Raw genomic sequence first — 10,834 nt, 5'->3', positions numbered from 1 at the left:
GACCCTAGTGATTCGGGAGCAAATATCGCGAGAAACCTCGAGAGTTGGCGCACTGTGTCCTCTGCAGCATCCCCATCACTTTCCGCTCTACCTCCTGCTTCTGCTAGCACGTTCAGCAAGCATATCGTGTATTGAAATAAACCGAGCTTAAGTATTATCACCATGGCTGATGCTACAATTTCTTTTGCTAAAGACTTTTTGGCCGGTGGTGTCGCAGCGGCTATTTCCAAAACTGCAGTCGCACCGATAGAGAGGGTCAAACTGCTGCTGCAGGTAAGAATCGTCATCTTGACTTCTTTTAACGCATTCTGCCATGATGCATGCTCATTTTTAATCCCCCTTCTTTAGAATAACATGATTCATGTTGTGGCTATAAAGATGCGAACTGACCTTGTCCTTCAGAGGCCATATTTGAGTCGTCTGTCTGCAACATCCGCATCCTTGCAGCATCTCAACATTCAAATTGTCATTTTAATACTGAGTTTCTATTCTGCCATTCTCTCATATGGATCTTTATTTCTAGATTTCAGTAACCCAAATGTAGCCAGACTGAGTTTCTAGCAGCTGGTTAGGTGGCAAAGGCACATTTTGTCCCCTGCAGTCTGGTCTCGTGTTACAGGCCCAGACCTTTTGCGTAAGGGATGATTTTGCCAAGAAGGGCATGTTCCTCTAAAATCAGAAGTAAATGATGTCAGAACTAAATGTTAGCATTCAAATGTTTTAATATTTTAAAAGAAGTCTCTTAAGCTCACCAATCCTGCTCTTATTTGATCCCAAATACTGTAAAAACAGTAACATTGTGAAATATTATTACAATTCAAAAAAACTGTTTTCTATTTTAATATATTTCTAAATGTAATGTATTCCTGTGATAGCAAGGCTGAATTTTCAACAGTCATTACTCTAGTCTCCAGGGTCACATGGTCCTTCAGAAATCATTTTAATATTCTGATTTGCTGCTCAAGAAACATTTCATCATATTCATATCAATGCTGAAAACAGTTTTTGCTTAATATTTTAGTGGAAACTGTGAAACACTAGGCTACCATTCAGAGGTTTGGGGTCTGTAAGATTATATTTTATTTATTTTATAAAGAAATTATTATTATATTAATTATATAATATTAAAGACATTTATAATGTTAACGATTAATAATGTTAATGAAACAACTTTCTATTTGTTAAAGAATATTGGGAAAATGTATTATGGTTTCCATAAAAATATTAAGCAGTACAGTTGTTTTCAACATTGATAATTATAATAAATATTTTTTGAGCAGCAAATCAGCATAATAGAATGCATAATCAGCATAACTTCTAAAGGATCATGTGACACTTAAAACTGAAGTACTGGCTGCTAAAAAATTCAGCTTTACCATCACAGAAATAATTCAAATAGAAAGGGTTTTATAGAAACTGCTACAAAAGAATGTTACTTTAAATTGTAATAATATTTAATAATTTTGAGCATTTAAAATATTGCTCAAGGACCAACAAACCACAAAAACCTCAATCCAGATATCATGTATCTCACAGTATTTTATTTTTCACTTTATAGGTACAACATGCCAGCCAGCAGATCAGTGCAGACAAACAGTACAAAGGTATTATCGACTGTATTGTGAGGATTCCTAGGGAGCAAGGCTTTGTTTCCTTTTGGCGCGGAAACCTAGCCAATGTCATTCGCTATTTCCCCACACAAGCCCTCAACTTTGCCTTCAAGGACAAGTACAAACAGATATTCTTGGGTGGCGTTGATAAGCACACGCAGTTCTGGCGATACTTCGCTGGCAACTTGGCCTCTGGTGGAGCTGCAGGAGCCACTTCCCTCTGCTTCGTCTACCCCCTGGATTTTGCTCGTACCCGCTTGGCTGCAGATGTTGGCAAAGCTGGCAGCACCAGAGAGTTCAAAGGACTGGCCGACTGCCTGGTCAAAATCTTTAGGTCAGATGGGTTGCGGGGTCTGTACCAGGGCTTCAACGTCTCTGTCCAGGGCATCATTATTTACAGGGCCTCCTACTTCGGAGTCTATGACACTGCTAAAGGTAATAGGTTTGTACTTCATATGATGTGATTTGCAGGGCTGTGGTGGGACATTCAGAATTGTTTTGAGAATGTTTTTTTTTTTTATATTCCAGTTTATTTCCTGAATTTGAAATCATTTGAATAGTGGTAGAAAACAAAATGCACAACTTAATCAAAATTTTTTTTAAGCAGAATTTAAAAACCTGAATAAAATAATAGTAGTTTTTCAGTAGAACTTTGAATCTTGGCTTGACAAAGCCTCATTTGAAACTGTTGTTTTAGTATTGTTTATATACTATAATACTTTTTATTATTGTTTTGAATTATTTTTTTTTTTTTAATAAATTTAAATGAAAATTGTATTTTTTCTTTAGGTTTTAATTATTTTATCATGTGCTTTTGTCATTCTTATTAGCATTGTTTAACTTTAATTAATTTTTATTTCTGTTTTAATACTTTTTGAACTTTAACTTCAGCCAGTTTCCTTCCAGTTTCTGTTTTTTATATGTTTTTTCAGCTTCAGTGAAATAAAACTATTTATAATAGTTTTAGTTAGCAATAATAACACTAGTTTAAAAAAAGTTTAAAACCTGAAGTTTGTAGATTTATAGGTGTTATGGATAGAGATGCTTGAAATTTAACCTTTAAAAAGCTGTATATAGTTTATATTCCATTATATTTTTGGGGACCAGGGTGAAAGATCACTTCATTTCCCCAGAATGCATTACCTGTGTTTTCTTTGAATTACAATTTAGCATTCAGAATTACAATTCCACATTTTGTCATTCTAATTTAACTTGTGATATGGCCAATTCAAGTCAAATTCTCACAGCCAGCTCTTCAGAATTCTGTATGAAACACACGTGCATTATTTTGTGTGGTGGTGTGCAGGCATGCTTCCCGACCCTAAGAACACCCACATTGTGGTCAGCTGGATGATTGCACAAACTGTGACTGCAGCGGCTGGCGTGGTATCCTATCCATTTGACACCGTGCGGCGTCGCATGATGATGCAGTCTGGACGCAAAGGAGGTATGCAACACACATGCTCAAACACATACACTGTTCTTCATCAAGTATGCATTTATTTCAACTCAGGCCTTTGTCTTTTGTTTTCCCAGCGGATATTATGTACACTGGAACCATTGACTGCTGGAGAAAGATCGCTCGTGATGAGGGTGCAAAAGCATTCTTCAAAGGGGCTCTGTCTAATGTATTCAGAGGAATGGGGGGTGCTTTTGTGCTCGTGCTTTATGATGAATTCAAGAAGTTTGTTTAAACAATGTACTAAATGTACTAAAAGATGTACTAACAATGTACTCAAAAATAGTAGAATAGCTTTTACCACACAGCTTTGTCAAGCTTCAACCCTCTCCGCTCCGCACAGATGTGGTCTTGATTAAATTGTGTTAGATGCCAAAAGCAATTAATAATTTTCAGTAATTTTGTCTGTGGCTATATTTTGTGTTTAGAAAAAAATGCTCTGTCATTCTATGATAAATAACCCTTATTTTATCCAAAAAAAAAGAAAAAAAAAGTCAGAGAAATATTACAGATACAATTATAAAATTGGAAATATAAGGAAAGCTGTTGTATATGTATGCTCAAAATTATTTAAAATATATGTGGATTTATTGATGTTATGTATAATATTTCTTCATAAATCTGAGCCATCAGTTCCATGCAATACCACAATATCTCCTCAAGATGGCGTGACACGACGGCGTATTGTCCTGCATTCATTCAGTTCCATGTTCTTGTAGTCCTTCAGCTCAGTTTTTCAGTTCTCCTAGCTAAGGTGTCTGGTAACAAGGGTATACAATATCACTCTCAAGAAAAAAATAAATAAAAATGTGGAGTTCAAACACACAGAGTAACGTTCCACACTTTAAACGTTTTCTCAAATTGGACCAATTGAGAGCTGGTGTCCAGTGGAGTCAGAGACGAATTAAATATGATGCTTTAATTCACAACATATTTGCCCTCTATGTGTATCAGAAGTAAAAGAGCCTAGTAAAGTGTTCCAGCAGAGAATGTGTGGAGCCAGAGACATAGCATTCACAGTCAGACCTTATGTGACACGAAAAGTGTATTTCCATGATTTCTCTTTTTGGAAGTGCGCTTAAGTATTTTCCATCTTGGATAATGAGGGGAGTCATGTTTTCATGGTCATTTTCTTGTCAGTCTCAGTGTTTGGTTGCGTCAGGCTGATCTTCTATCTTGATGAAGTAGGCCTAGATCCTGCTTTTAGAAGTATAAAGTGAGGGCAAGTAAGGAAGGGCATTGTGAGTTCAGTAATGATCATTGAAACGTTATACCCATTATTTAGCATGTAGATCTTAATCCACACTATATGGAGGGAAAGGCTGGAAGACTACTTGCAGTGATGTTTGAACATCAAGAATGGCTGTAAATTCAATAAAAGTGGATACCCTATACTCTCACGTTTTTCGTTTTTAATTATTTAGGTGTTTGTAACTTGTGGCAATTTAACGTTTATGAACTTTTTAAAAAATTAATAATTACGCTGTAGGCTGCTCTCAAATACTTGATTCTGATTGGTTGATTGCGGCATGTAGCGGTCAGATATTTCCTAGTATTAATGTAATTCTGTGCTCATTAATGTAACCATACTCGTCAATCCTTAACCCTTGTACCTCTTAGCGTCTTTTTATTATTTTTTTTTATCATTTTGTGTCGATGCAAACAGCATACATTTAATAATAATTATTTATTATTGGATTTTTAATATCTCAGCCTCATTTCTTTTCATAAATCTATTTTACACTAAAAAGTTGCACATTTAAAAATAAAAATGTCACAACTGAAACCCATTAAAAGTGCGTGCCTTTTAAAAAATACGCATTATTTGTTAACGGGCTGTCATTCTGCTGGCAAGGCTTTTCTCCTCTGTGTAACCTTTTTAATATTGACGTACAAGTTAAATTCGCGCTACTTCAACAGCCTTGCGTAGCAAACGCGGACTCGCGCCACTGATCTAGAGATCATTATATAGGATGAATTGCCCTAAAGTGGGACACTGGCTAATCTGGGACACCTAAGGTCCCCCATAAATACATAAATGCCAGTGAAACTATGGGTTAGCCAAAGCTGTGGTGCCATGTGATCAAAATCACATGACCTTAGATGTCCAGTCATATTTGAGGGCGGAGCAATCATCAGACAGAAAGCACATTGTGTGAAGGCCATCCAAAGGTCAGAGATATAAAGTTTTGACAAACTTGATATTAAGGTGTATACATTTTTGGTCTAATGCTATTAAATGCTATCTAATGCATTTTCAATCTGTCCCTGGCCCAAACAACTGTCCCCACTATCTTCAAAACCTCCACCATCGTACCAGTACCGAAACACTCCACTGCCTCGGTCCCTAACGACTTCCGTCCCGTTGCACTCACCCCCATCATTGCCAAGTGCTTTGAAAGGCTGATTGCATCCCACTTAAAATCCTGTCTCCCTGCTACACTATACCCATTTCACTTTGCCTATCGCTGCAATAGATCAACAGAGGACGCCATCTCAACGGCACTTCACTCTGCCCTCACCCACCTGGACAGTCAAAACACACATGTGAGAATGCTGTTAATTGATTTCAGTTCTGCATTTAATACTGTAATCCCTCCCAAGCTGATCTCCAAGCTCAGCCAGCTTGGAATCAGCACATCCATCTGCAACTGGACTCTTGACTTTTTGACTAACAGACCTCAGTCTGTTAAATTAGATAACCTCTCCTCCTCCATCATCACCCTGAACACCGGCGTGCCACAGGGCTGCGTACTGAGCCCTCTCCTGTACTCCCTATTCACCCATGACTGCGTTCCTGTTTATGGCTCCAACACCATAATCAAATTTGCAGATGACACCAAGGTGGTAGGTCTGATCAAGGACGACGATGAGTCAGCCTACAGGGATGAGGTGCAGCACCTGGCTGTGTGGTGTGCCACCAACAATCTAGAACTAAACACCCAGAAGACAAAGGAGATCATTGTGGACTTCAGGCGGACTTGGAGTCATGCACACACACCCATCTACATCAACGGAGCTGTAGTGGCGCGTGTGTCAAGTTTCAAGTTCCTTGAAGTATCCACATCTCTGATGACCTCACCTGGTCCCATCACACCTCCACCCTGGTCAAAAAGGCAAACCAGCGCCTTTACTTCTTACGGAGCCTTAAGAAAGTTCATCTGAATCCCAGGATCCTTGTGGAATTCTACCGCTGTACCATTGAGAGCATACTCACAAACTGCATCTCAGTATGGTACAGCAATTGCTCCGCATCAGACCACAAAGCACTCCAGCGAGTGGTTAAAACTGCTCAACGGATCACCGGCACCCAGTTAACTTCCACTGAGAACATCTATCACAAGCGCTGTCTGGGCAGGGCAAGAAACATCATCAAGGATGCCTCTCACCCTAACCATGGACTTTTCACTCTCCTTCCATCCGGCAGATGTTACAGGAGCCTACACTCTCGGACTACCAGGCTCAGGAAGAGCTTCTTCCCCGAGGCCGTGACCCTTCTGAACGCCACACCACCAATCTAACCGGCACCTACTTTATTACTGCACTAGTCAAAGTACTTTACATACATGTATTTGCACTACTCATATTTTGCACATACTGCACACTGTTCTAGTTATCGCACTGTAAACCAAGTTATTACTGTACAAAGCACAGTAAACTATTCTATAAAAATATAATTGCACTACTGTTTTTGCATAGAATTCATTTTAACAATACTTTTGCACACTCATCCAACTGTAATTATTACCACTGTTCTCACGTTGCTGCTGTTCATAATTTGTATATATAATCCTACATTGCTCTGTTCATTATGTACATACAATCCTACACTGCATTCCTATTTATATTCTGTATATACTCTGCTCAATACTGTATATAGCAACCCCACTGTACATTCTGTAAATCATAGCTTCACTTATTCTGCACTTTTTATGTATATAAAACACTATATTCTTGCACTTCTGGTTAGATGCTAACTGCATTACATTAGCTCTGTACTTGTACTCTGCATAATGACAATAAAGTTGAATCTAATCTAATCTAATTGTTACTTTTTTGGTCTAATGTGCTTATGAAATGTTTGTCCATCAACATATAGTGTAACTTTGTAGGTATTAAGTCTATCTTTGATATTTTTAATCAAATTTCTTAGTTTCCCACTTTAGTAAATGTGGTTTTGAAAAGTGTGACGGTATAATAAGTTTTATTAAGTTGCAAGATTTTATATTTTGCCCTCAAAAAGGCCCAGGCTATGCCTGTTGTTGTTGTATGTTTTTGTTGTTAAGTAAAATGAACTAGAGAACAGTCAAGAAATTCTGAGTTTGCATTTAACTCTTTTCTATCTAAATAACAACATAGGCCTATGATAATAGTTTCTTAATCTCTTTAATAAATGCATCAGTGCATCATATTGTATTATTTGTCTGATGATGTTCAATTATCCGTTTCAACCATCCATAACCAAAAGCATTTTACTATTCCACATGAATCAAGATGATTTTAGCCTTTTATCATAGACTTTTCAGTGTCCCACATTAGGAACACAACTGTCCCACATTAGAAAGCTGCAGATTTTCTTTGACGATTTGCACTAAGAGCACTAATTCTATTCCATTCAACTTTATTTGTATAGTGCTTCTCACGATACAAATCGTTGCAAAGCAGCTTTACAATATATTAAGTAGTTGCTTATCAGTGGTGACTGTCAGTTAATGTACATTTGGCAGAAATGTATGGAAAAATCAATTAAAGACGTAATCAAACAGATGATAAACACTATTAACAGCAATTATTTGCCTATATGATGCAATCAAACTTATAGCAAAATTTGGTAGTTCTGTATGTTGTTTCAGGGTTGGCATCATCTGAGGTCCTCTGAGTGGTTGGCATCATCTCTTCTCAGGTGTTCTGGATCCAGACTGAATCTTTCTTGTGTAATTCCTAGTTACCACGGGATGTCAATCCTGTGGCAGAAACAGAAACAAATAGAGACATAATTAGCGTAGCTGCTTTTCCAACCAAGCAAAATTGATTTGTTTAACCCAAGCTAAAGAATAATGTAATATAACTGCAGTACGAGATTATGAGATGCATTATTCGAATGCTTGGCCAAAGAGGTGTGTCTTTAAACGTTATCAGGAAGGCAGTTCCAGAGTTTGGGAGCCAAATGAGGAAAAGCTCTACCTCCTTTAGTGGACTTTGCTATCATAGGTACTACCAAAAATCCAGCGTTATGTGACCTTAGGGAGCGTGATGGATTGTAGCGTGGTAGAAGACTAGTTAGGTATGCAGTAGCTAAACCATTAAGGGCTTTATAGGTAATTAATAATATTTTGTAACTGATACTGAACTTAATAGGTAGCCAGTGCAGAGACTGTAAAATTGGGGAAATATGGTCATATTTTCCTGACCTGGTAAGGACTATAGCTGCTGCATTTTGGACTACCTGTAGCTTGTTTATTGAGGATGCAGGACAACCAGCTAGCAGTGCATTACAATAGTCCAGTCTAGAGGTCATGAACGCATGAACTAGTTTTTCTGCATCAGAAACAGGTAACATGTTTCGTAGCTTGGCAATGTTTCTAAGATGGAAGAATGCTGTTTTTGTAACATGGGAAATATGATTTTCAAAAGACAAGTTGCTGTCTACTATAACACCCAGATTTTTGACTGTAGAGAAAGTAACAGTATATCCATCTAGTTGCAAATTGTAATCCAAGAGATTCTGTGTACTGTTTTTTGGTCCAATAAATAATATCTCTGTCTTATCCGAATTTAATAGGAGAAAATTATTGGTCATCCAGTCTTTTAAATTTTTAACACACTCTGTTAGTTTAGATCATTTAGAAGTTTCATCTGGTCTCATTGAGATATATAGTTGAGTATCATCAGTATAACAGTGGAAACTAATCCCGTATTTTCTAATAATATTCCCAAGGTGCAACATGTATATTGAAAATAGCAGAGGACCTAGGACAGATCCTTGTGGCACTCCGTACTTTACTGGTGATTATTGAAATGACTCCCCATTTAAATAAACAAAGTGGTAGCGATCAGACAGGTAGGATCTAAACCATCTTAAAGCCAGCCCTTGAATACCTGTATAGTTTTGTAATCGATCTATGAGTATGTCATGATCTATGGTGTCGAATGCAGCACTTAGGTCAAGTAAAACTAGCAATGAGATGCAGATTTGGTCTGACGCAAGAATCAAGTCATTTGTAATTTTAACAAGTGCAGTTTCTGTGTTATGGTGGGGTCTGAAACCCAACTGAAATACTTCATAGAGATCATTTTTTTGCAGGAAGGAGCACAATTGAGCAGACACAATTTTTTCTAAAATTTTAGATATAAACAGAAGATTTGAATCGGGTCTGTAATTGGCCAGTTCACTAGCATCTAGTTGTGGTTTCTTAATAAGAGGCTTAATAACCGTCAGCTTGAATGGTTTTGGGACGTGACCTAAAGATAACGACAAGTTAATAATATTGAAAAAAAAAGTTCTTCTGCTACAATTAACAACTCTTCCAGTAATTTAGTGGGTACGGGATCTAATAAACATGTTGTTGGTTTAGATGCAGTGATAAGTTTATTTAGCTCTTCCTGTCCTATAGTTGTAAAGCACTGCAGTTTATCTTGGGTGCGATGAATGAGGCTGAAGTATTAGATGCTGTAGAATCTACATTTGTTATTGTATTTCTGATGTTATCTATTTTATCAGAGAAGAAGTTCATAAAGTCATTACTATTAAACTGCAAGGGAATATTTAGATCAGTTGGCATCTGGTTATTTGTTAATCTAGCCACTGTGCTTAATAAAAACCTTGGATTGTTTTGGTTATTTTCTATGAGTTTGCAGATATGCTCGGCCCTGGCATCTTTTAGAGCCTGTCTATAGCTGGACATACAGTTTTTTCATGCAATTCTAAAAACTTCCAAGTTAGTTTTTCTCCATGTGCAAATCTCAGACAATAAGCGCTCTATCAACATTAACCAATAGGTCTCAGAGGAAATCTGCAAATTCTTTTAGGAATTATATGGCCCTGGTGGTCTATACACAGTAGTCAGAGCAAGAGATAGATTTATTTTGCATATCTGACAGTGTAACATTAAGCAGAAGTATTTCGAATGAGTTAAACCTGCATCCTGTTTTCTGAGTAACATTGATAATATCACTATATATTATTGCAACACCACCGCCACAACCAATCTGATGGGGCTGATGCTTATAACAGTAGCTTGGTGGAGTAGACTCATTTAGACCAATATAATCATTTGGTTTTAGCCAGGTTTCAGTCAAACAGAGTAAATCGAAACTATTATCTGTCATCTTTTCATTTACAAAACCTTCTTTGGGTGTGGGTGATCTAATGTTTAGGAGCCCAAAATGTAAAAATTGTTTTTGCTCATTTATTTTGCATTTTTCTGGTTTAATCATGATCAGATTTTTTTTCTAGAGCCTGCATTAAATGTATATTTTGACTTCACTATTCGGGGAACAGACAGTCTTTATAGATTGGACAGCATAAGTACTTCTATCATTTAAGTAGATAGAACAAAAGCCATCATAGCAGTTGTTATTTGAAGATTGGCTTACTAGTCATATGGAGCGTAGCGTCCTGGAGATGTTGTCTGATAGGAGTTCCGCTCCGACTCTGCTGGGGTGCAGGCCATCAGAGCGAAAAATACTAGGTCGCTCCTAAAAAAGAGTCCAATTATTTACAAAGAGCAGTTTCTGTTCTATTTCTGTACCATTTGTTTAGTCT

At 37.3% G+C, this 10,834-nt stretch overlaps 1 protein-coding gene across 1 annotated transcript; it reads left to right on the top strand.

Annotated features, from left to right (window-relative positions):
• The first annotated feature begins 27 nt into the window (after positions 1–27).
• Positions 28–4,463, top strand: LOC109077417 (ADP/ATP translocase 2-like). The gene is made up of 4 exons (XM_042764034.1): positions 28–273; positions 1,559–2,045; positions 2,917–3,057; positions 3,147–4,463. The coding sequence occupies exons 1-4, from the start codon at positions 163–165 to the stop codon at positions 3,302–3,304; spliced, it is 897 nt and encodes a 298-aa protein (XP_042619968.1). The 5' UTR covers positions 28–162; the 3' UTR covers positions 3,305–4,463.
• The last annotated feature ends 6,371 nt before the right edge of the window (positions 4,464–10,834 follow it).

This window comes from Cyprinus carpio, chromosome A9, assembly GCF_018340385.1.
Source record: "Cyprinus carpio isolate SPL01 chromosome A9, ASM1834038v1, whole genome shotgun sequence".
NCBI classification, from domain to species: Eukaryota; Metazoa; Chordata; class Actinopteri; order Cypriniformes; family Cyprinidae; genus Cyprinus; species Cyprinus carpio.
The sequence above is the reverse complement of the archived record's forward strand: the minus strand, read 5'-3'. Positions and strand labels throughout refer to the sequence as shown.